At 42.1% G+C, this 25,714-nt stretch overlaps 3 protein-coding genes across 4 annotated transcripts in view; 2 read left to right on the top strand and 1 right to left on the bottom strand.

Moving 5' to 3' along the window:
- Positions 1 to 355: 355 nt before the first annotated feature.
- The window catches only part of LOC308189794 (tRNA selenocysteine 1-associated protein 1-like), a 216,967-nt gene continuing 191,608 nt past the window's right edge, over positions 356 to 25,714 (bottom strand). Inside the window, exons 3-4 of the transcript XR_013946609.1 lie at positions 3,328 to 3,380; positions 356 to 642 (exon numbers count right to left, since the gene is read on the bottom strand). The gene's annotated coding sequence lies outside the window, so the exon portion shown is untranslated. The remainder of the gene's footprint in view (positions 643 to 3,327; positions 3,381 to 25,714) is intronic.
- LOC308189795 (uncharacterized protein C6orf52) lies at positions 8,242 to 10,743 on the top strand. The gene is made up of 3 exons (XM_080580267.1): positions 8,242 to 8,958; positions 9,485 to 9,530; positions 10,349 to 10,743. Exons 1-3 carry the CDS (start codon positions 8,899 to 8,901, stop codon positions 10,483 to 10,485), a joined length of 243 nt encoding a protein of 80 aa, XP_080436393.1. The 5' UTR covers positions 8,242 to 8,898; the 3' UTR covers positions 10,486 to 10,743.
- On the top strand, positions 17,439 to 25,280 carry LOC308189784 (nuclear pore complex protein Nup153-like). Of its 2 annotated transcripts, XM_080580255.1 has the most exons (7): positions 17,439 to 18,436; positions 20,557 to 20,805; positions 22,009 to 22,148; positions 22,231 to 22,356; positions 24,543 to 24,653; positions 24,791 to 24,829; positions 24,930 to 25,280. In XM_080580255.1, the coding sequence occupies exons 1-7, from the start codon at positions 18,241 to 18,243 to the stop codon at positions 25,008 to 25,010; spliced, it is 942 nt and encodes a 313-aa protein (XP_080436381.1). In that variant the 5' UTR covers positions 17,439 to 18,240; the 3' UTR covers positions 25,011 to 25,280. The 2 variants fall into 2 exon arrangements, with proteins under 2 accessions (XP_080436381.1, XP_080436382.1); XM_080580256.1 differs by lacking the exon at positions 24,791 to 24,829 and having other exon boundaries at positions 17,440 to 18,436; positions 24,930 to 25,279.

The following is a 25,714-nucleotide window of genomic DNA, read 5'->3' as shown; positions in this document are numbered from 1 at the left end:
ATGAGAAAAAAACTCTCTCACAATGAGTTTGGTGAGTATGAAAAACTGAGTCATCGTTAGCAGACATGGAGAATGCTCTCTTCTACTACTCTTTTTCACACTCTTGGCCTGTATCTTTCTGTATGACTTAAATATGAAACCAAAAATTAAGCTTTTTTTTTCTTTTTATACTTGGCACTCGTTTCAAGTATCATTCCTGTAGAAAAACTATACAAACCTTCACCAAAACATTACTTCTCTTCTTAGGACTCATTCATTCAATTGCTAATGAGAAATGTTATAGTTTGAAGAATCTCCAAGGTAACAGAATTAAAAGTTTCACAATTATATAAGCAAAGTTCAGGTATTCAAACACAGGAAATCAATTGGAACCTGCTCTGAAACCCACAAGAAAACAAAAACAATGCAAAAATAAAGCGGTATTGTTATAATTTACTATGATGCAATAAAACTGACACACTTAGCTAGTTACTTCAGTAAGCTCAGTGACAGCAATTAATTTAAGAGTCACTTACCTGTTCTTGTACAGCTCTTGATAAATAGTGTATTCCTCTTTCCCTTCTCATTTTGCCGCCTCCGCTACTCACTCCTGAAGACAGACCATTGGACGCAGCAGTACTGAATTTGTAGCTGGTCACATTGCTAGCACACGACAGTACAGAAGTTGGGGGAAACAAGAGAAAAAAAAATTACCAGCCAAATTGTTTTTTCAAGATATTAGAGCTGTTATTAGTCCTAGAATTGAAACCTGCTGATCAGAAAAAAACTAAAGCTGTCTCACAAGTTGCTAAACGCTGGTAAATACTTGATGTTCTAAATAGGAAAAACTTTATTAACAGCAGCAATGAAAAGGACATACATAAGTGCACCGTTCACATGGGAACAATGACTAAGCCAGAAGACCTGAAATAGAAGAGCTGATTTAGATTGTTATTTTCCAGTGCTTCCTTTAAATAGGACCGGTTCTCTGATTCTGCGATGCACATGTATCTTTTGCAGGGATATAAAAGAACAGCTCACAAAAATACAGAAAGAGTGCACATATGCACACATACACATGGGAAACACATGCCAACAGCTCTGATAGAATAGAGACGCCTTAGACTTGTGTGGCAAGGTAATATGGCCTAAGCTTCAGAAGCAGCTCTGACTTTCATGTGGCCATCAGCAGGAACAGCAGAGGTGTTTGGGTATGCCAACATTCCAGAAGTCTTTTCAGACATGAATACAGATCCCTTTTGTAAGGCATACAAAAGCATTTTTCTGGTACTTAAAAAAGCCTAGCTCAAAACCAGAAAGATATCCTAATCCAAGAGCAAATGGGGAAAAAATAACCCAAACCAGAAGTGGAATAGGGAATAACTCTAACAAAAGTACTATGGCAAGAAAATGAAGTATGCCTGGAAAAACCGTGACATCAAAGCTTATCTTGCAGCCAATCAGTCAGTCAGTACAAAAGTGCATTAGATCGCACTGGAAGACACCAGGTCAAACTCCCACAATACTGAGGAGGAGAACTGGTCTAAACTTGTCAAATACTTGACAACAGCCTGCTTAGCACTGTAACTGCATAGAGGAAGACAGATCCCTAAGGCATATGCTCAGACTTTTCTCTAATCCAAACTGTCAATCCATTAGAATTCTGAAAAAAGTCTTACATCAAAACAGATCTTCATTCAGACAACTATCGCTTGCCCATAACAGCCCATATTCCTCTTTCTGTTAACACCTGTGAGCTTCAAGGGGGCAAAGACAGTTGTCAGCCTTCAAGCAAGTCTAATCTACAATTGGACTCAGGATATAAAATATATATACACACACACACACACACATAGATATATAGCATTGGTGGGCCAGAGATTTACTGAGTATTCCAACTCAACTGTCCAAAGGGACTCTTGCCAGCAGATCAGTGTGGTGCTCCTGCTCCAGAACATGGCACCCAACAGAGACCAGCATCACAAAAAACACTACCACCACTACCTACTCTACAAACAAAAGGTAGGGCACTGCAATAAACTTTGTGAACGAAATCAAAAGCAGTGTGAGTTTTCTGTATCTCCTTCCTAAATGGAGAAGTAGAAAGGAGTTCTAGCAAAGACAATTTAGAACAGTTTGAAAAAAACATAATTAAAACCCAGCACCTGGTTGCACCTGTACCAGAACCTTAAAGCCAGTCGCTTCCACCCCTAAAAAGGTGGTTGTTGTGAAGTCCAACTTTTAGATGCCAAAACAAAGTGTTGAGTTCTTTCTGCAAGCCAAAGAATGCCCATGGTCACCTAAGAATTGCTTGGCAGATGAGCATAGAGTCAACAAAATTCCCTGCTACTGTTCTTTGAAAAGAGCGACCCCCTAAAAACCGAGTGCAAAGTCTCTTAACTCAAGCATTATTACCCAAAACACCATTTGCCCAGAAGGAAAAGCCATCAATATTATCTGGAGGATAACTCATTTGACCTAAACCAAGAAAGCAGTGTAACACAAAGCAGTCTCCTCAAGAAGAAATTCAATTAATTCTGCTGGATTTTTTTTATTTTAGAGATGAGTTAGCATTTGGCCTCAAATGATTCTAAAGAACACATGGTCTTCATGTGAACTCAAAGCAGACAATTAACTTCATCATGAAAGGAGTATTAAAAAAAAGAATAATAAATCATAAACCTTCCTCCATGTTTTTGCTTAAAAAATAAAGAAAAAAACACATCAATAAACATCCTCCTGAACTGTAACTCACTTCCCCTACTTCACCTTCTAAAGAATACTTCAGAAAGAATCATCCCATTAGGACAGAGCTTTCAAACTGTAAGCAGTTAAATAGCTAAAACTAATAGCTTTTCCCCTAGGGAACATTAGGAGGGACAAATTATTTTGTTATAAGTAAACTGAGTTATAAACCATGAAATATCTGTCAAAGCAAAATTTGTAACACTACAGATTTAGTTAAACTACAAACTGAGCCATATTTCCTGTAGAAGGAAAAAATAAGGCCTTCAATAGCAAAGACCCTTTCTGTGGATACAGCATTATAACGTGCCTCGTTTCCCATCTTCGTATCCTACTCAGAAGATAAACTTGGGATAAAAAGTGGTGTATCAGTACTTTTATTCTTGCTCATCTTCCTTCCTTTCATAAAAACAACAATTTTCTCAAAGTTATATTGATCTTCAAACACAATCCAGACTTTGCAGCTCCCTCAAAATACAAAATTTTCATTGGATTTCCCATTCCTTTTACTGAGAACTGTCACCACCTTTCAGGTGCAGACCGTACTGAAAAAGGAGATTTCTTTCTTCCTTCAAGTAAGTTTTAAATTAATAGATGTCATACCTTTCAGATGGTTCTGCTCGCTGTTCTGCAGGCAAAGTCTTCTCTCTCATCCCCTGCAAGTTAAGTTTAGTTCAAGACTTAGCTGAATATATACAGAATACACAAAGTACCAACAACCACTTAATGTGTTTTTTTGTGGTTTTTATTTATTTATATTTAATTTTATAGCACTGAATACACCTCACCTACTTAACGTTGTTCCCTAATTCAGCATTGTGGGTACAGTTCAGTTAAATTTTGGGGCTAAAGTAAGCATCACTGCTTCACTCAGCATTGAGGACAAACTGATAGAACACTAAATCAAATTTGTCAAATCCTCTAACAAAGAAAGTAATTACTTTAAACAAAATGACAAAAATTGTGTGTGGAGGGGGGAGAGTTTTCATCAAAACTTGTGTTTACCAACCCCGTAAAAGGGACATACTTTTCTGTTTTCTATCATTTATCAACAAACAAGAAAAAAAAAAAAAACTCTACCCCCACAAAAAACTAAGCAGTTGCTGTTACAAAGTTGCTGCAACCTCTTTATGGAGGTTATACTGTCGTCAACAGCAGCAGAAGCTTGTGTGCTGAACAGAGTTGTGTGTTGTTTGGAAGCTTTGAGTTCCACTCTGGTTTTTTTGTTTGTTTCTTTGTTTCTTTGTGGGTTTTTGGTGGCTTTTATTTTTTTCAGGGGCGGGGGGGGGGGGAGTTGCGGAGTAGTTTTGAACATTTCTGTGGGATTTGACAAATCAAATTTAAAAGTTAATGCTCATTTTATAGTTCATGTTCAAACAGGATGGTTAACTGTCTTGTTTGTCTCACAGAGGGTCCAACACCTGTGACCAGTAGCAGTGCATCTGCATTTTCTGCTCCTTCTGGAGAATTTCTGGATTTAGACAAATTCAAGAAGCCTGAAAGAAGCTGGGATTGGGAGACCTGCTTGGTTCAAAACAAAGCAGAGGCCACGAAGTGTGTAGCCTGTGAAAGTGCAAAGCCAAGCACCAAAGCAGAGCTCAAAGGTAATACTTCATGATTAAAACGAGGATGCATATTCTGTGATTTATTTTTTGGTTTGCTCTGATTTTTTTTATTTTCTTACCTGTTAAGCACAATTATTTTTTCCTTTGAGGTGTGGCAAAATTATTCGTTTTTCCTGTAGGAATATTGCCTAGATAACATCTGTTTCCACACTTTTCCCCAAGAATAAGTTTATCCTTTTTAGAGAAAAGCTTTCATTAATGACGTGCTTGTTCTTTACATGCCCTACACGTTGTTCATTTGGAGTTCAGACTAAAAACATGATCTTTCAAGTTTTTCAGTTTGTTTTACTGTTCGGTGGGTTGTTTTTTAAACAGTTTTGACTGGAAAGATCAGGACTAGAATGTAGTTCAAACCTTCATGTACTTCAGGTGAACGGAATATCTTTTGTCTTCACTTGTGCGCTTATGTCCATCAAGTAAGACCTCTGAAACCATACTAGAAAAAATCTGCGGGATTTGATATGTTCATGTACTAGAGCTTTAGAAAAAGTTTAATTCCTATATGCAGCATGTCTTCTGTCCTGGTTATTGATACGTACGCAATTAGTAGCAATCCCTTTTCTGATCTCAACACTAGGTTTAGACAAAAAATTGCGACACCTTAAGGAACCTGTCCTGCATCTCATACAAGCACAGAAGTTGCAGTGTCTCAATGCTAGCAGTACAGTTGGTGGTAAAATCTTTAGTAGGGTGAAACAGAGGCCTCACACTTTTCAGAGAAAAAAAGAGATGAGAGAGAGTATCTTACTCCCACGTACTTGCAACTATGCTGCAGAGTGTACTGCTGTTACTCTAGTGCTACAAAGGTCCAAAAATCACTGAACAGTTATTAGCCAGTTTTTTATTCCTTTAATTTGTTGAAAGACTGCAGTAGAGGATTGAAGTTTCTATTGAGGATCACTGTGTGGAAAAATTCTGATTGTTAAATGTCATTTGTATGACTTAAGAACCGCGTTTTGGAGTACAGAATTCAGTATTAATTCCAGAAGGGGTAAGGGGAAGGACATTAGCTAGTAATCCCGAACAAAAGCAGTGTATAGAGCTATACTGATTTTAATCGCAGTATTCTTACAGTTGACCTGTTACTGAACAGATATGTTTTGGGGAGATATGGTGGCCAGGGAGGCGTGTGTGTTTGTGTGCTTCCTCTTCTAGTTAAGGTTCTGGGGTTTGGTTTAGTCAGGAAAATTTGATGAGGCACCTTGTGTAAAAGGAAATGTTAACCAGCATTTTTCAACACGGTGTAGTCCCTTAAAAGTGTCATAGATGAAAAGAGGCCATAAACGCTGGGGGAAAAAGTTAGTGGGAAACTGAGAGCAGGATCACATTCAGTAGTGAGAGAGCAGCAGCCTAGGGAAAGCTGATGAATGACTGTAACAGATAGTTCTATTTTAAGTGTAAAACAACACTCAGTACTTTATAATGGTGGTCTTACCAGAGGGTTCTTCTCCATGGCTCCTAAAAGCACGTCTTGAAGGCATTCAAGTGCAGTGAACTTAAGCTGTAAGAGTTGGGCTGGTAAGCTTGGCCTGATTTGAAGCTGTAGGCACGGGGCTATAATTTCTGAACAGGCTACAAAAGAAACTGTACCACTGTGCTTTTCAGTGCTCCGTTTAGCAAAGCCATCAAATTGTTGCAGGCAATTGATGTTGTTCTTCTAAGAGCACCTGAAAGATATTTTTGTTTGAAGAGTTCAGAGGTACCGGTTAATACTGGTTCAGATAATTACAGCCAGCTCTTGGTGTTTGTGACCAATAAAGTTTGTGGCTCCGAAAGGAGTGGGTTAGTGCTAACTGATTAACTGCTGTATATGCAGAAATATGGAATCTGATTACTTACGCAGAGAGCACTTAAAATGTATTGTTTTGCTGGCTCTCAGTGAGTTGCATCTTAATGCTACCGAGGAATAAGCATTTTGCTTCTGGCCCGAGTTTTTTAATTTGGTGAAAGCCTTTTCTGTGCACGTGCACATGCCAGAGAGGTTGCTTAAGTAATAGAAGCTATAGTAGCTGCTATCTTCTGTTTCTTGTAGAAGACAGAAATTGAATTCGTTAGCTTTGTAACTGTTATGCATACTAGAATTGGTTTTCTCCCTTTTGAAAATAGTAGAGGGTATGCCTATGTCAGATTTGGTGAGCAAGGTGATCAGATGAGGGCACTGCAAGACTGCCAGAACGCACCAGGTCTGGGGGGAAAAGGAATCCGGCTGAGCATAGGAATTTCTAAAAGGTAACCAAGGAGTTGTGCATTGATACAGTTATTCTAAATAATCAGATTCTTGTAGCTCTGCCTTTGGAAAGTCTGTGGCCCTTGCTGTAATGGCTGTACACAGGATGCAGTCTACAAAACCAGAAATGCAGAAGTCCTATGTTTTGACTCCCTGGATTCATCAACCTGCTTCAGGATGGCTGGGGGAATCCAACTGTTAAGTCTAGCCAGACGGCGCAACTTGGGCTTAGCTGCCATTGCAACCAGCCTTGTTTCTCAACAGCAGCAAAGCTGAATGCATTGGAAAATATTTTCAGGTTTGGACCTGTATAAGGTAGAAGGGACAACAAGTGGTTTTATATGCTAGGGAGTTCTTGTTCTTAGAGCTTTCCCTCTAGTTTGAGAGAAGCACATAACTAGTTTTACAGTGGGTTGACAGGAAAGAAGTGGGGGGAAAAAATGGGAACGCAGGGAGAAAGCCAAAGGCGTTATTACTAGAACAGGTTTAGAATGCTATTCTTTGCTTTTCATGAGCTTAGGGCAATGGGGAGTTTAAAGTTTAGCACTTCCTGAGAGGGTTTCTTACTCTACCGGCTCAGTTCTATCACTTATTTAAGGCAATTCAGGTCTCTGAACGGTTAAAGAATTGATACCAAATTTGATGAACTTTGATCCAGGATACTGACAAAACAGGACTTCATATAAACAATTTCAGTATGTTCATGAGGTCAGCTTGTGTGTTCTGTTAAATAGTAAAAAATAACACTTCTGTTTCTGTTTACCTAGCATAATTCTGCAAATGTTGCCTCCTTCTGCTTTAGAATGGAAATGCTCTTCTCCAAGAGAGCACTGTCCAAACTTCTTTGCCAAAATTTTTTGATTAAATTAATATTGTTTTATTTTGAAAACAAGAATAAGCCACAAACATGTTTTCTTGCTTCGGCTATCCAGAAGAACGTCAACAGTATTTTCAGATTTTCCTTCCCTACACAACTGTATGTAGGAAGAGTGCAGTCGGAAGCAGAAGACCTAAGATGATGTATCTTCTGTTTGTTTACTACAGTAGCAAGACAATGGATTACCTCTTTATTAGAACTTGTGTAGCTTTGCAGTATTGAAACAAATGTAGGTATTAAAATACACATCAGTAATACGTTTCTGAATGGCTGAGTACCGTGCTCTCTTAGCATTGCAATACCCAGCCATTGGATTAGTTTGTCCCTCACGTTTGCTTAGTTTGGAAGCTATTTCAGAATGCCTTCAGCTTGTATTCTTCCCCAAAAGCATAGAACTCACTTCTCTGCATCCCCAATTCAAGTCAGAGAAACTGGGCACTGCAAACACAGGAGGTCTGCCTGTACAGAATCAGTGAAGACAAGTCTAAACAGCGGATTTTTTTGAATATGCAGCTGGGTTATCTGAATGTTCTTTATGCAGTGTACCTCAGTTTTAGTACAGATAGCACTTGTCTTGGTTCTTGTCATTAGTCTGAAGCTGCCCCTGGGAAAATCTTGAAAGGGAAAGTAGTGAAAGCTAATCAGCTGGCCCTTTCTTCTTAAGAACCAGTGTATTTTGTAATTCTCCCACTAATAATAAGGCGTCATACTGGAGAATCGCGATTGTGTTGTTAAGCAAGACTGACTTCACCTGAGTGGTATAGTTGGCAGCTGATGAATGTTTAATGGACTTTAAACAAACAAAAAAACTGAGCAGGTGGAGGTAGACATGGCAAACTGACAGGCAGCGTCAGATGCTTCTTTGAAATGGATAATCTGACTCCATTCACTTCTTTCTGGAAATAAGATCTAGTAATTAACCAAACAAAAGATAGAAGGGTTAAGACTGCATCTTTAAAGCAGCTGTGCTTGATAAATGTCTCTGGTCTTAAATCAATCTTTAGCAAAGCACAGAGACTTAGCAGCAGCTTGCTTATGCCAACGCTAAAAATACTTGATGTGTACAGGTAACCATGTCAAGGCTCTGGAGTTAATCCATGAGAACAATTCCTTCTGGTATTGGCAAAGGTGAGGATGCTTGCTTCTATAGAAATGAGGTTTTGAGCTGTGACTTAAGCTGTCACTTAGGTGACTGTTTAGGAAAGCTTCCTTTTAAGCTTTGAAGTATGTAAGCTGACAAATTGTTTAAGTTCAGAACTGGGTTTACAGTCTCTTGTTCTCTGACTGTATGCAACTTCTCATGTTTCAGACTGAAAGCAGAATTGCAGCGGTACCAGTCATACAACTATAATGATTATTGCCAAGATTACCAGAACTACCACTCGCAGAGGAGTTACGATGCTTACGCTGACTACAACTACAGCTCCTATGCTCCCTGTGACAGCATGCAAGCTGTTGGAGACTGCTCTTTAGGAGATTCTTTAATGGCGCCAGCTGTTTTTGAGGTAAAGATAGTGCACGCTTGCTGTAAAGAAAATATTTCACAGATAATATGTTGTACAGATTTGTGTGAATCAGCAAAAAGAATCCGAAGTTGAAAACATGCTTTCTGCTTAGTGTGAAGTTAAAAGAGCAGATTCCATTCAGAGGTGTTTGTATTTAAGTGCTTAAATAGTAAATCCATAGAGTTAGTGATTTATACACCATTATTTGTTCACGCATACCAAAGAATGGTTTTGACAGCATAATTGCGTACGCTTCTTCTGTTCCTGTTCTTCTGATTTGCTTTGCTTAAAGCAAATTAAACAGTTGTTGTAAGTGGTCTTATCGTGGTCAATTTATTAGTTGTGACCTCCGGAGGTCCCTTCCAACCTGTACTGTAATATTGGCTTTCTTCTAAAAATAAATAGATAAAATGCCATCTATCCTTGTAGTTGTAGGAAGAAGGAATGGATTGAGACTGCAGCACTTTGAATCTGTGATGCTTTCTGAAATGAGTTATGATTAAACTTAGCCTTTTCTGTCTTTCAGGAATCTTCAGTTATGACTGAAAGCGATGATGACCTAATTACTGACGGTAATAAGGGTTCTATCATTGTCACTTGAGTTTAGCCATCCTTGTGCCTTTTAACAATACAAGCCAACCTCTACTGGATGAAGAACATCTTGAAAATTCAGCTGAGGTCAAACCTCTGTGGGGTTGATCTGCAATCAGTTGGGGTTTTAAAGCTGATACAGCATACACTGACCGCATCAAGTAAAACGGGACACTGTCAATGCTTCGCAGCAGGTTTCTTGTACCTGTGCCTTCATTCCCATTTGAAAATGGTCTAAGACAGAATTTTGTTCTTTGTATTGGTTCCGCTAAACAGATTTTATATTAGAAACTCAGTAATATGCAAAAGCTTTGTTCTCCACCCTGAGGTAAAAGCTTATGTTGCAGATTCCAAAAGGAGGATTCAGCTTGCACTTACAAATACGGTACAAAACATATTTGTGTCCTGGAAGGTTTGCAAAGTTCCTCACGTGGAGGCATTTTGTGTTAGTGTTTAGAAACTATCCTATGTAACGTGTATTGCCGGAGAAGTGAATTAAATGACTCTTGGGAGGGTTTCATGGCTGATTATCCTTAAACGTTATCTTTACTATCTTAAACATTGTCTTTGTCTTTATCTTGAAAGACAGTTCTAGTCCCGGCCTTCTAATATACAAATTCCCAAAAGGTGGAGTTGTGAGGCTCAAAATTTTAGAGGACTAAATACCTCACTAAAATTAGTAGATCTAATAGCTTATTACACTTAGCTTAAAATACATTTTATTAGCCATTTCACGTGAAGTTTTTTTGCGCGCATGCCTCAGATTTGATACTTGGACTTACCAGGCTTTTATTTTCAGATCCACAGCTCTACTTGGATGTTGATGAAATGAACAGACAATTCACGGAGACAAGCGAAGAACTCTACGATTCACTCATGAATTGTCACTGGCAACCTCTGGATACGGTCACTTCTGAAATCCCCTCTGCTATTTAAGTGTCTTCTAGAGCATGACCGTTAGGACCAAAGTGCTAAAACTACATTTCTTCTACATTATTCTAGCTCATAAGTTTTAAAGCACAATGATAGGTTGGGTTTTTTTTGCTATGCTTTTGACAGTTTCTGTAATCTTTTTGTTCATCACTCTCTTCTTGGAGCATCATGAAGTCATGTAAATATTCGAGAAATGTAAAGAGGTAAATGGGGTCTAAAGATAAGACTTGCCTGTGTAAATAAAAAATTTGTTTCTGCAAACCTGCCAGCAAGGGATTTTACTTGTACCTGTGTGCAGCACGTTCTCTTCCGGCTTATGGAATTTAATAAGGTAGTAAGGGTATTTCATCTGTCTTTATTTTTATATGGGCATTAGGACACAAGCAAAATCTAGCTTTCCCTTGTTTTCCTGGTTCCTTAGGTAAGCGACAAGCCAAGCCTTTGTTTTTAAAGTTTTTAAAGCTCTGGTAGAAGGATGACAGTACTCAAGTCAAAGGAGATGAGAGCAATGAGGAAAGCTTTGCTTTAAGCTAGAGCAGTCTTGCGAGTTGCTGCCTTTATGCTGTTCTTATCTTGAAGGGTACAGAGTCTTTTCCAGTCATAGGGACTCCATAACCCTATGAGTATGGAGAAATAGTTGCTAATTAACAGTGTGTATAATAAGTAAGTGAGGCTGGAAACAAAAGAATATTCCTCCAAGAAAAAAAAGGAAGCAGAAATTACTGTACTTAATAGCTGGGGAAGCTGTTAAAGCTAGTTGACACAGTTCTGGTACTGCCGTGTGTGTTTTGGGGGCAACATAAACCATAATTGCTGTGATGGCAGGTAAGAATCCAATTCTTTTTTATGGCTTAGTGTAGTCAGTGAAAGCAGTGGTCCTAAGCTGCATGCTGTTCTTAAATGTAATGCAAATTCTCTTTTGTGACTCCTCAGTACTTCCAGGTTACTTGTAGCTGATCACCAGCAACTGCTTCTGTTAGCTATTAGCTGTTGGGTTTTTGCTAGGAATACTTTCAGTCCTGAATTGAAATGATGACATCCTGAAACAGAAGAGGCTCTTGGAGTATTGTAGGAAGCGCATTCTTCCTGGTTCTAGTGCAGGTGTACACGTAGGAGGAGACAGAAGGCAAAGAACCTCACATAGGTGGAGGGGGTGAGGTGGCATCACAGTTAGAGCTGTTGCAGTTAACTCTTCCCAAAGCATGAAAGCAACGTGGCTGGGAACAGGGATTTGTTGGGTTGCTTCTTTGTGTGAGCCAGGGAGTCTTTTGAGGGGCAGATTAATAAGAATATGACACAAGGTAGAGGTGGAATAGATGAAGCAAAGAATCTGGGTGGGAAAAGGGTTGCTTGTCCGTGTCTATGGAATTGTTTCAGGGGACTGAGCTGGGGCAAATTCAAGATAATAGATGCAGCCTCCTTGAATTTGGATGGCAGTGCTGAAGCTTCAAAACCTTACAAGGTTTGATGCCACTTCAATTGTAGTGCATAGCTGTGGTACTTGAGCTCAGAAGTGCAAACTGCACAGGATTTTTTTATCTATTTTCTTCAACGTGAGCAGCAAAACATCTTCCAGGAATGTGCCTGGGTGCTACGCTGCTTTGACACGGCTTGCTTTGCATCACCAAAAACAGTAGTTAGTTTGCATCGAGTACTTTGTGGAAACATTCATTGTGTTGTCACCCAGAAATGGGATGCTACAGATATGTGTTGGCCCGGCAGTATCAGTGCTGTTTTTTGGCCTTTGAGAGGTTGGTCCATAACATGTGACCTGTGTAATGAGGGGCCCACATAGATTGGTGACTTCATTAAGTCTGATACTGTGGTGGTGTGTGACCCAAGGCCCTGAACGTCAGAAAATCAGGCTGTGGCCACCTATTTTATGCAGACTTTGCCTATTAACAAGGTCTCTACACTGTACGTTAGAGACGTGCGCCTCCTTTTCCGGACTAGATAGCGAAAATACCAGTTTTGTAGTTCAGTGAATGAGATTGGTTGGGCTGTTTGTTCTCCAGAGCTGAAAAATGTTGGGAGTGTATTCTCTTGGAGTCCACAGAAATGAAAATGATGAGAGGAAGAGAACGTCGGTTGCAGCCCGCGTGCTGCTGTTATAAAGTAGTTCTCTGATGTCTTTTTCCCTCTGCTGAGACTTATCAGCCTATCGTCCTTTCCTGTTAGGAGCGCATACCTGGCTTGGGATGGTGTGCGCAGGGCAGATTCTTTACCGTAAGAGCACAGTGAATGCCAGACTTCTTCCTGTACTGCCGTGTTAACCGTGAGTCACAAATTCAGGAAGCAGTGATTGCATCGGAACTGCTAGAATGCTTTGCGGAGTCTTTTTACTGGGTAAACTTCACAGCTGCAGTTACAACTTCCAGCCTGTGTTAGCTGAACACATCGTACTGGTGCCCGCCATCAGTTTGACAAAGATGGGATTGCAGTAGGGACTTGCTTTTTTCCTTCTTTTTAATTAAACAAGTCTTTGAAGCAACTTTTCCAACACCGCCATACTTCACTTCTTCCAGTTATTTTCTGTTTTACTTAGCTGAAATGTTTTTTTTTCTTCCAAGCTTGAGGAAGTATTCTACAGGAATGTCCCGTAATGATTTCATAAACGCTTTTCGTTGTACCTAGCTGCAACAGAGAGTGCTTTTATTCAAAAACCTGCTGGTTTTCTCTTCCAAGAAGTAGTGGGGTTTTTCCTATCTCTTCACTGATGGGAAAGGCTGTAGGACAGTAGCTTGAGGGGCTACTAATGCTGTCATCAGTGAGCCGGGAAAAGGCAGGAGTCCGAAACGGGTAAAAAGTACTTAAAAGGATACCAAAAGAGTAAACGGTACTTAAGCCGTGGATGTTTCTTTTTGCAGGGATGCTCTGGACCAACCGCTTCTTTCTAGCGCTACCTCAAAGTAACTTGCAGATAGAACTCACAGGGAAGGTTGATCAAATGGTGATGATCGCTGTCATTCTGCTGGACACGCAGATACTTGCCTTTCGTTTTGGCTCATTTTTAATACCAATTAACTTCAGTGCCTCGCGTTAATAGACACCGTTTGACTGCATCGGCAAATGTTTCTGAGTCGTGAGTGTCATTAAAGGCCTGCCACCCTATGGAAATCCTTCTAAATAGGAAAAATGGCATTTAAATAAATAAATAAAGCAGCGTTTGAACTTATGAGCAAACCTAGCGTAGCTGCCTTTGACGCTGATCTGGAGGAGAAAAATCACGTTATCACACTACTATGGTTGCCTTAATAGCTTTGGTGTACGTGAGGGAGGGAAGTATTATGTGATGTTTGCCTAGCTATTACATGGCCAATGCAGGAGGGGTTTTAGTCAGTTCCCTGAGCACGGATTGTTGCAGAAGTCGGTGATTTCACTGCCCAATGTCTGTTATTAAGGGCACGATTCACGTCCCGTTATCGTTTTTATTATTTATTTCTGTGTTTATTTTCTGGGGCGGCGATCTGTCACGATGCCCATCGTTCCCCTGCCGTAAGGTAGAATTTAGCGTGACGACCGCTTCCCGGACCAACGGGGCCACGAATCCGGCCTAAAACTCTGCTTGTGCGTTGGTTGTCGGCGTGGGGGCTGTTGGTTGTCGGTGCGGGGGTATCGGTTGTCGGTGCGGGGCTTTTCTGACGAGCACTGTGGGCTCGGGGCGCCGTCCCACGCCCGGCGCGGTGCTGCGGCACACCGGCGGTCGGCGCCACGGCGCGGGGAGGCTCTGGAGGTGACTCCTAGCCCCGTGCTTACGGTGGCCGGGCCGGGGTTCATTATGGCGGCCGGGTCCTGAGGGCGGGAGCGGGAGGGCGGCGGGACCGGGACGGGACCGGGGCGGGGCGAGGAACGGGAGCGGCAGCGGGAGGGGGGGGGCGCGCGTTCCCGTGAGGGGAGGGGGCGCGCGAGGGAGGGAGGGGGAGGGTGTGAGAAACACTCCGTAGCCAAGAACTTGGGCTCAGGCGAGGAGCTCAGCGAAGCAGGAATTTATTCGCGATCGCAGTGGCGGGCGTCCCGTCCGTGCGAGGACTACCGCACACCAAATTTCCCTGGTGTATTGCCAAGCACTTCCCCGTGCAAGGGCTTACCATACACCGCATTTCCCGAGACTCTTCCTTTCTCTCCCTTAGCTCACGCTTCGGCCGTCTCCGGCCGCGCCCCTCGCGGAGCTGCGGAACCGCGGATCAGGACTCCACACTCGCTCCGTACAAAAGTACGTCTCAATCACACGGCACACAGAGTCTCACCCGACCCCCAAGGCAATACTTCCTATTTCTTACCTTGGTCTGTGCACAGAGTTACCGGATCAATTCTCAAAGCCGGAGTGCCTGCCTTCTTCCCTTCCCCACTCCTTCACGGATCCTGCCTCTTTCATCAGTCTCGGGCCCTCTGTCAGCTCTCCGCAGAACCGCCGCCGTCGATGCACAGGACCGCTGAAATCAGCGGGGCATGCCTTCCTGCTGCTGCGGCGGTGGGGCTCCCCAGTAGGCGACTGGCTCCCGGACGAGCCCCAAATTGTGAGAAACACTCCGTAGCCAAGAACTTGGGCTCAGGCGAGGAGCTCAGCGAAGCAGGAATTTATTCGCGATCGCAGTGGCGGGCGTCCCACGAGCAGGAGCGCCCCTGCTGGTTCCAAAACCCAGTTTATATACTTTTTGATGACGGGACCCTCCCCTGTTTCCCCACTGAGGGGGTGATCCAGGCTCACAATCTGTCCGATGCTTCCCAGACAATGCATGGCCTTCCGTTGCCGGCCTGTTAAATTTCAGATTTGACTTTTTTACTGGTTGAAGCGGTGATGTTTCTTCACTTACCTGACTTGACTCAACACCGTGATTTTCCCCGAATTGTTCTACGGAGTCTGGTTGTCTGCGTTTTACAAGGTCGCCTGCTAAGCGTTCTTATCGCTGCAAGCACACCTCAATACCCCATTCCTTACCTTTAAACAACGTAACTCTGCAAAAACAACATTTTTATTCCCACGAGGGGCAGGGCAGGCCCCGCGGCGCGTGGCGGCGGGGGGCGGGGGGGCCCCGTGACGGCACCGAACGCGGGGGGGGGGGCGGTATGGCCTCGGGCGGCGCGACCGGTAGCGGCGCGACCGGCAGCGGCATGGCCGGCGGTGGCAGGGCCGGTGGCGGCGGGGCGCCGGGCGGCAGCCCAGGAGCCCGATCAGGAGGAGGAGGAGCAGGAGGAGGAGGAGGAGGAGGAGGAGGAGGAGGAGGAGGAGCGGCCGGCGGCAAGGTGAAGAGGCGGCGCCACCGTTTGGGCGCCGCGAAGCCCCCCTGTGCCAGGAGCAAGCGGGTGAGGAGCGGCCCCCCCACAGCGGGCCCTTCCCCCTCAGCCCACCAGTTACCCCCTTACTTACCCCCTTACCTTACCCGCCCCTTTATCCCCTTAGTTACCCCCTACCCACCTCCTTACCCCCTTAGTTACCCCCTCGACCGCTTAGTTACCCCCTTAGTTACCCCCTCAACGGCTTAGTTACCCCCTTAGTTACCCCCTCAGCCCCTTCCTAACCCCCTCAGTTATCCCCTCAGCCCCTTACTTACCCCCTTACCCCTCTACCCAGCCCATTACCCCCCTCCTCCCCCTCCCCTTCACCCCCAGCCCGCTGCCCTCAGGACCCCCAGTGCCACCCCCAGGGCTTTCCCCGCTCCCTGCACCCCTCCTCAGCCCATCATCAATTCTCTGAACGTTACCTGCCAGGCTTTGCTTCTCGTTTGTGCTGTAGGGTACAGCAGGTTGACGGTGAAAGCGGTCCGTCAATTCGGGCTGTGAAAATCCCCGTGCTGGAGGGGGGACGCGCCGAGATCCCTCCCAGCAGCTCTTTGCTAAGAAATGTCAGGACGCCCAGAGAGATGCTCTGGAGATGCCCTCTGCACATGTTTGTTCAGCCAAAACCTCTCCGCTATTAAATGAGCAACGTAGCTGAGGGGATTGATTATCATATGCAAAACCAAGGGAGCGCTACGCATGGATAGCTGCTCAATTAGGTTTTTATCACTTGCAGAAATGCCAAGTCCCTTATACCATATATTGACAATCAATCTTGTCCATCTAAAGCTGGCCTGGAAGGGCAATGCAAACATTCCCCACGCTTACAGAGCAACCGTTGAAACCTCTGGCTTGAACAGTGCATTAATGTTGAAAGTGCCATAGCTTGCGTGTGCCGACACTGTGTAGCTAACTGATAAACCTTACACGTGGATTAAAAATAATCAGTGGAGATGGTTTTCTAACTTTTCCATTGTCTGTTATCTCTGCGTGTTTTCCAGTAGGTTTATTTAAAGAGTGTGCCAGAGCAAACACGTGCGTGGGGATATCTGGGGGATTCTGCACAGAGAATGGCTGCTGCACATCCAGCGCAGATCAAATTAACAGTAACTTATCGGGGAAGAATTTTAATGATTTGATAAATAGACAAACTGATCGGTGTTACATGTGTGCATTTATTATAGCAGTTAGCTTTGTAACCAGACGAATCGTGCAAATGTTCATAACGTAAAAGGACGAGCTTTGAGCAGATAGCTTGCTTAGAGCATTTGTCAATTAATTTCAGTTTATTTTCAATATCATGTCCACTCTGCAGAAGGTTCTGTGGCTTAATGTTAATTGTCTCTCAGTGATGCAGTTGGGGAGGCACGAAAGCGACCGATGCGATTTTGTGAGGTTATACCTCTGGTTCTGATCCCTACCCCGCTGTTTTTCTCATCCTTCCCCCTACAACTTTAGTCGATAAGTCGATTCTTAGAAATACTTAAATAGATGTGTTTTGTGTGCTTGTGATCGTAATTACAGCCCACCAAACCCTCTGTCTCTTACCATTAAGCTCTGAAGGTGCCTGGGCACTGTAGACAGTATAGTTAGCAGCTTCAAAGTTCCTGGGAACTAGTCCTGGATCTAATTTACTTTTTTTTTTCCCCCTACCTGCAGGAGGGGTGATTAGCAGGATGCCTAGCTCATGATTGTCAGCTTTCTGGATATTAATTTTTATTATTAATTTTTATTATTAATTATATTCATTTATATTAATTTATCTTTTATTTAACCGTAGTTCCTGGGGATTTCGGCCAGGTGGGAATTCTCCGATCGTACCCGATGTATGCCGCAGAGTCAGTCTTCTACAAAATACAGCAACAGCTTTAGAAGGCTCTTGCAAGAGGAGGTGCTGGTGCTATAGCTATAGCTGTGTTTCTTCCAGGACATCTTCTGGGTTAGCCTGACTGTTGAGAGCAGAACTGTTTTTTGTGCGTATAGTCACTGCAATTCAGCATTACTAAAATTGAAAATATTTAGGTTCACTGATTTTAATGGGTAGTATGGTCCTGACTGTCGCAGTAGATAGTTGCTGAACTTCTGGTTTAGTTGGTTTTCACGTGAGGGTGCGAAGAGGAAGAGTCCTGGAACAAGTCTGTAGGTCAGGAGCTGTTCAGGCGTAGAGTTTCCTGATAGCCTTGCAGATTGACGACCTGCTGGTGAATTTTGGCAGAGGTTTCAAAACTTTGAACCTTGCCAAGGTCACTTGGAAGTGCAGAAAGTGATAGGTAGTTGTAAATCAATCTTAGGTGAATTTTAGGTTTACCAGAAGTGTAGCGATCCTATGCCAGGGATCAACCTCGTCGTCGTCTTCTGAATATTTGCTGTATAATATCTGTCTTCAAGGTCCGTGGAAGGTGGTATCCCAGCATATGCTGTTGACTGTGTTTCTGTAATTAAACAACTGTTTTTTCTTTCAAGCAGGGAATAATTAGCAGAATGACAGAAACTGTGAGAAATATTGTACCGGCCTGGCTGCAGAAGTATTTCAATAAGCGTGAGGAGGAGTGTGTAGACAGAAATGAATCTGCAAACCAGGAGGAGACTCCGGTAAACTATCACCACGATTATGCAGATGAAGATACCATAATCGATGAGAGATTCACGCCTGAACCAGCAGGAATTAGTAGACAAGGTATGTGAAAAATCATTTGGAATTCTGGCCATCTGTATTTATTCACAGATTTCTAGTTTTGAATCTGAATTTCAAAAGGAAATTGGAATGAGGGTTTTGACAGAATGAAAAAAAAACAAACAAAAAAGTCAAAACAGCTGTTTGTGAAACCGTCTTAGCTTTAAACTGTATACACAGTTACGAAGCATACATCTTATGCTCTTGGAAGGCATCAGTTAACTTTAGGTACTCTATTAGCCAGGTGCTAAATGCTGAAAATAAGTCATTTGCAAGTGTGCTGGGTTGCATTTTCCATCTTTTAAAAGATACGGAATGAAAATCTGTCTAATTGCCTAAGGCAATTAAAAAAATTAATTTGTTTTGCAGTCTTCGAAACAAAATACTAGATGCTAGAATGGCAGAGGAAAATTCCGTCTCGTGTCCCGACTTTGTTTGTTTTGTTTTGTTTTGTTTTGGGCTTTGATCAATTTTGTAAAGTTCCTTGTTAACTTGATGGTGAACTGGGGAACTTGTGCACGGATGTGGTTTATGAGATTATTATCCTTAAAATATTCAATAACTTTAAGGTCTACGCGGGGGGAGGGGGCGTCTTTGAGAAGGTATTTGGACCGTTGGCAACGAGGTTTGCAACTCCTTTACCTCATGAAAGATTAATTTGTCTTATATCCAGTGCCTCTCACGGTTACTGTAGTCCTGTTGTATAAATTTGCATCTATTCTTATTTGAGTTTCTCTTAAATTAGCTGTTTTGGGGAAGTCAGCTTTTAATAAGTAAAGAAGTTTTGTCTGAGCGTGCGTAGGTAACCATAGATAATGTGGAAAGTCAGTCGCTTCTGTTGTTGGCAGAATCAAAAAATAAGGAGGAAATATCTTTGCCTCCAATCTCATCTAATTGTAAACAAGGAGATTGATGGCTTTCTGTGTAGCTGTAGCTTGGGAATGAGTTTGGAGAAAAGAATAGAGAAGGTCTTCGTGACTGAGGAACACATGTTGGCTTTCCTATGTAACTGCGTGAAAGGAGCTTTCAGTAAGAACAGCTGCACTGCAAGCTTGCTAACTCCAGGAGATCAGGAGCAGGTGGACACCCTGGAACCTTTTGCAGCTTATGTTGCTGTCCGTGGGTGTTACTTACTATGCTTAAGAATAAGATTTTTTTTTTTAATTATTACTACATTTTGAAACCAATGTGTTTCTTCAGTTCTGAGGTATCAGTGTGCTGGAGCCTATATTGGGTGGCCTTCCGCCTGAAGAACTTTCTGTATCTCAAACGGTGCTGTCCTAAAAATCTGCTCATGGTTTGGAGAGCTAATTAGTGGTACTGCAGTGGTTATGAAGATTGAACTAACTAGTTTAAGCTTCAGTTCAAGTATCAAGAGGATAGTGGCTCAAAGTCATTTGAATTGCCCAGATTCCTGGGAGAGACAGTAGGCTTTCATCAGGCAAAATACCCATGAATAGTTCCATTCATTTAGCAAGATAGACTTCAAGGCCACCTATTCCAGGCCACTGGCATTGTTTGCAGACCCTTTGCTTCAAGAGGGAAAAATGCTCATCTGGTTACTTGGGTCAACATCCTTGTCCCTTGGGTCAAAATCCCAATAGTTAATGGGTAGGAGATGATGTTTTGCCTCTAACGTGAGCTGATATGGAAGAACTTGGGAAAAAAGTACTGCAAACGTTCATTTTCATGTTGTGTATTCAGATTAATATAACCTTTGTTCCAATATTATGGAAGCTGCAGTGTTATCTGTAATTTACCGTGTAATCTCAAATTTTGTAAAGCTTATTGCAAGCTGTACATGGGAGAAGGAGTATATATGTTTGATTTAGTGAACGGCCAAGTCAGCGTTAGAGCATTTGAGCACGGGGTCAGAATGTGGTGTTGTAAAACCTCATAGTTAACTACTTCTGGATGCAACATTAATACTGTGTATCGCAAGCAGTGTTGTTGTTGTAGCCAGACAGTTGGATGCAACCCTATCTGGGTGAGGAAGAAGTTAAATTTGGCTTCTCTCTTTTTGCCTTAGAACTTGGCAATAGCATGGCTGTCGATAGGAAACAGGTTTTGGCTTCTGTGAGCTTGTCTATAGCAAAGCTAATTATCTCCCTGTTCTTGTCTAGAACCATCCACAAGTAGATCAGCACTGAACTTCCCAGTTGTGTTAACAAGGCCCTCTCTTCATCGGAGCCATCTGAATTACACCGTGCTGGATTCTCCTGTCCCACCTTGTCAGCCCTCGACATCTTCTATATTTGGCATTGGCAGTCCTAGGCTGTCCTTCATAAAAGAAATAGAAGATTCTACCTCTCAACAAGACGATGATAACATCCCAACAACCAGTGATTCCTCCTCTAGAGCATCTGCTGAAGGTGATTTTTGTGTTCTCTGTTTAATTGACTTTTTTTTTAATGTGAAGTACCTTGCGTTCTTTAATATTCCACATCACCTTAGTAAATAAAATAGGTGAATGTCAACTTTGGATGCGAGAATTAAATTGAATTTTTAGTGTTTTAGAAGTATATAATCCTATCACCTTTTTAATAGAAGCGTGCTTTGGAATACGTTTATGATACCCTGATGTTAGAAAGAGTCAGTGCTGAAATATACACATTCAGCTAGGTTATATGTAAATTTTGAACTGGGACGGTAGGAAATCAGGCTGACTTGCCGTAGCTTGACAACTAGGCTGATTATCTAGAAGGAAGAGTGACTCAGAATATCTAACAGACAGCTGGTTAAATGTGAATAAGTGCAGGTGACAAATAGGAACACGAGATGTTTTCCTGTGTTTCAGCAAGAGAAGATAAAGAAACTACTCTGACATAAGCTATAGGCTGTTTTTTGACCTTTCTTGGTAGAAGGCTTCAGCTGTCAATACTTTCATGTCTTTTGCCAAATTCATTGAGGAAAGCACACCATTTTAAAATAAAAAATAAGCATCGTGTCGATGTAGGTTGGTACCTAGGTCTTCTCGCTGAAAGGGCGAACAGCAGGTTTGCAGCTTTTTCTAGTCCCCCATATAGACAGGGACTGACGTGTGCTCAGCAGGTTTTCCAGAGATCTTTTGTACAGCTGAGAGTAGAGTTGCTGGGCTTTAGCAATATAACCTGAGTGCACTAGAACTTTCTGGTGTGTCTTCGTAAAACATACATGGGCAGAAGATCGTTAACTCTTAGAGCAGCCTTTGGGGAATCTTCCAGGTTTAAAACCTGTGCGATTATGATCTGTGCTGGCCTCCAGCCTTTTACCAACACAGAAAAAAGCTTTGTCCGTACAAATGCACTGATGTTTATGCGGTCCTCTTTTATCTTAGCCTGAAGGAAAAAAATATCTGCATTGGAAGCACAGTATTAACTTGGTAAGATTGCTGAAAACTACTTGCAGCTCTGTGAACAGTTTTCAAGTTTGTAGGTGATACTTGGTTTTCAGTCTGTACGTGAAGTTGATCTATTTAAAGAAGCTGAAGTCATGCTTATTTTTCTGTATTGAAGAACTTGAATTAGTGTGATCTTTATTGTTAAAGTTCTGTACGTACTAGAGGCATTTACATCCAGCATACGTCATTTTGGCAGATGTTGCAGTTTTAAAAAATACTTCATCGTCACTGCTCTGGCCCACAGAAGCTGAAAGAACTCATTCCCTCTCGCAGCATTCTGCAGCTAGCTCTAAGAAACCTGCATTCAGTTTATTTGTTTTTGGAGGACTGTGTCCTGTAAGTACTGCACAGTATTTCTTTTAATCAGTTTGAATGTGTACCTGTTTTTCTATCCACTTTTCATACTGTGTTTCCGTAGGTACGTGGAAGCACGTCTGTTTTTAAGCAAAACCAGCTTGGGTTTTCTCCATTTTACCCCGGAAAGACGGCCTATGCCGGTGGTGCAGCTGTAAGATCAAGGCAGCCAAAGACAGAACCTTATCAGGTATGAGAAAAGTAGTGTAGTGGGAAATAGTGATGGAAATAAAAAAAGCAGCACTGCCAAAGGAGCTTTGAGCAGGGAGCTGAATATGTGGTAACAGTTGCTCTTCTGCCCTCTTGGTCTACAAAAATAGACGTCTGAGATTGATTTCTGTTTAAATTCTTTAATAACAGTTTTTACCACAGGTAAGACTTGTCAGAAAGAACAAGAATGGCAGTTTGGGCTAGTTGTTGGTAGTTGGGGTTTCCTCTGTTGTTAGGTCTTTCAAAAAATTCCATTTAAGTGCCATTGTCTGCCTCTGACTACATTACGTTAAAATAACTTGATGCAAAAAAACCAATGACAGCATAACTTTGAAAACTTGTGTTTATGGTAGCAAAAGCTACAGTAGTCAAACCCGGCTAATATTTATCTGTGGATCTTCTTTTCCAAGCATGCCTACATTCATGCTATGGATATGTTGTATAAACCTGCAGTCTTTGAAAATATCTAAAATCAACTTTGCTGATCCTTTGTTCTTCTGGTACACAGAGGCATGCAGGACTAAATGCAGTCTCAAGATAAGCAGTAACATGCTTTCTGTTTTGAACGATTCATATAGTTCTTGAAGAGAGTTATTTGCCCCCAAGAGTTCTTGGAAATAGCAAATAAAAAGTGCTGACAACTCTGATTAGCTAGAGCCGAATCGAAAAGGAAAGTCAAATCAGGTTTGGTAGGAATGTATTTAAATGAAAGTGACTTTTATCGATAAATCAAAAGGAATTTTAAGAAAATGAAAACGCGGGTTTGCTGGCTCTGTTCTGACAGTCCATTTGTGCAACGGAAAAAGGGCAGTACAAGTACCTCACTTACGGGAAACCTTGAAACCTTGTGGTGCAAAGCTGGGAACCCTCTTTGGTCGGCTATTTTTGTTTTTTACAATATTACTGCATTATGGTAAAAAGAGGAACCAAAATACTAGGCTTTTAAAGGAGAGAGTAGCTTGCAAGCTTCTTGCTGCTTGCTGTGAATGACAGCAAGGTACTAGAGAGTCCAGCGAAGGGCCACCAAGATGATCAAGGGACTGGGAGCACCTCTCCTCTGAGGAGAGGCAGGGACTGCTGGGCCTGTTTAGCATGGAGGAGAGGAGGTTCAGGGGGGATCTTACTGGTGTATATAAATACCTGAATGGATGGTGCAAAGAGCATAGAGAGCCATTGTGTTTTCAGCGGTGCCCAGTGCCAGGTCAAGAGGCAACAGGCACAAACTGAAACGTGAGGCTCTGTCTGAGCATCAGGAAATGCTTTTGCACTGTGCGGGTGATGGAGCCCTGGCACGGGTTGCCCGGAGAGGCTGTGGAGTCTCCCTCTTTGGAGGTCTTCAAGAGCTGACTTGACATGGTCCTGGGCAACCTGCTCGGGGTGGCCCTGCTTGAGCGGGGGGGTAGACCAGGCGATCTCTAGAGGTCACTTCCAACCTTAACCATTCTGTGGTTCTGTGAGTTTCACTTGTGTTTTTACATGCTGCGTGGTCTGCTTCCTGTCTTCACATCGTGTGATAAGCACAGGGTGGTTATATGAGGGGTTTAACCTGGGAAGAAAAAAAGTCACACCAAAGGAAGTTTTTGACTGATATTTGAAGTTGGGTGGTGCAAATACACAGTTTACTTTTTCAGTGTAATGTTTAGATCTGTTACAGTTTAAATCAGATCTTTATCTTTTAAGACAAAGATTTGCAGCCAACTTTAATCTTGGGGGAAGGGAGGAAGCAAGAGAGAAGTAAAACTAGTTCCTGGTTATGATTGTATACACTGATTTTAAGATGGTACACTTAGACCATCGTGAAACTCTGAGGTCTGTGTTGTTACTGAAAATGCTTTCTGTACCACAAGCCTTTTCTTGAGTTCTGTTTCCCTGATTACTGCTTCGGAGGCCTTAGCAGTCCTAGCATCATCCGTCTTGACCTTTTACAAGTACGGAGTTCTTTTATTGCTCGTGCAACAAGCACGTGCAAGATGCACTGAGGCCCAAGGTAAACTTCATTAAACTCCGAATGTATTCTCTTCTTTATGGCTTGAACTCCCAGTGACTGCATGTTTCTCTGTCATCAGAATATATTGATTGTATCATCAGTGTAGCCTTGGGACATAAAATACATGCCTCCTTAGCTGAGAATTGACCATTGTAACACTTAAAATGCTAATTTTTCAGGCACAAAAGAGAGCGAAAGCTAGACAAGAAACTGTGCGGTCCCACGCTACCTTGAGTACCTCAGCGTGGTGCATCTTGGAGGCAGTGGAGAAGCTGTCAACCGCTTTGTTGGTAAATAGCACTTCTTTTAATCTGTTTTTGCTTCATGTGTTTATAAAACTTAGTAAATGTGCCATCAAAGGATAAAGATAAAACTATTCTTCCTTACGTTGTGGCCGGTTTAATTTATTGCGCTATTTTTTCAACAGGATGCTAAAAGAATGACATCTCTTTTGCCGCTGTGTTGTGTAAGTTGACCATGAACCCCCACATTTTTGTTGCAGGGAACCCTCTCTCTCTGGAGAAAAAAATTGCCCTCTAATATTTATGCTTTGTTTTTTCCCTTAGCCTCTGGACATAGATAAACCGGATATTACTGACTTCCAGTCCAAACGAAGAAAGGTAAGAACCAATAATGTCTTAAGCTGAGGTAGATAACTTTTTCAATGCTTTATCACTATTAGAAAAATTTTCTCAAACCTCAGTGACAACATAGACATCAAATCAAGTTAATATTGGCATGTATCCACAATAGATGATGGGTTGTGAAGATTACTCAGGTTAAGAATTATGTTATCTTTGTAAGTTGAGAGCAACAACTCTAGAACACACCAAGTCGTTTTATCTTGTCCCCCAACTTGGGGTGAAGCTGCATATTAAAATTCTTCTTGAGGCAAGTTTTCTCTTGAAGAAATGATCACAAATAGAAAAATACTGATTGAGCGGTCATATAGACTTTGTACAGACTTCCGTGTTCATTCGGGCACAGAAAACTAATTTTTGTGCTTTTTATCACCATTCAAAGTAAAGAGGAGGAAAATTGTTAATTTCCGACGCTATAAATCTTACGCTCCTAAATTCCTATTTGGAGGTAGCACAGAACTGGTGATAATGCTGTGGTAAAGCATGATTTCCTTTCATTTTGTTTAAAAAATGAAAACTAGTCATCTTTTTTTGATGACTATAGTTAGGGGTATCCTTGGGCTTATTAAATTGCAAAACCCTTAAATGACCACTTGAGGATCAGGTGACTGAAGGAAATAACAAGATGTGCAAACTTTTCATCTTCTGTTCTAATGAGCAAAGGGACAGTGTCTCAAGAAGTTTCTGTGCTAATTCCTTGATTGGATGGA

The sequence above is a fragment of the Anser brachyrhynchus genome (genome assembly GCF_964034855.1).
Source record: "Anser brachyrhynchus genome assembly, chromosome: 2".
NCBI lineage: Eukaryota > Metazoa > Chordata > Aves > Anseriformes > Anatidae > Anser > Anser brachyrhynchus.
Note: the sequence above shows the minus strand (reverse complement) of the source record. Positions and strands in the feature narration are given on the sequence as shown.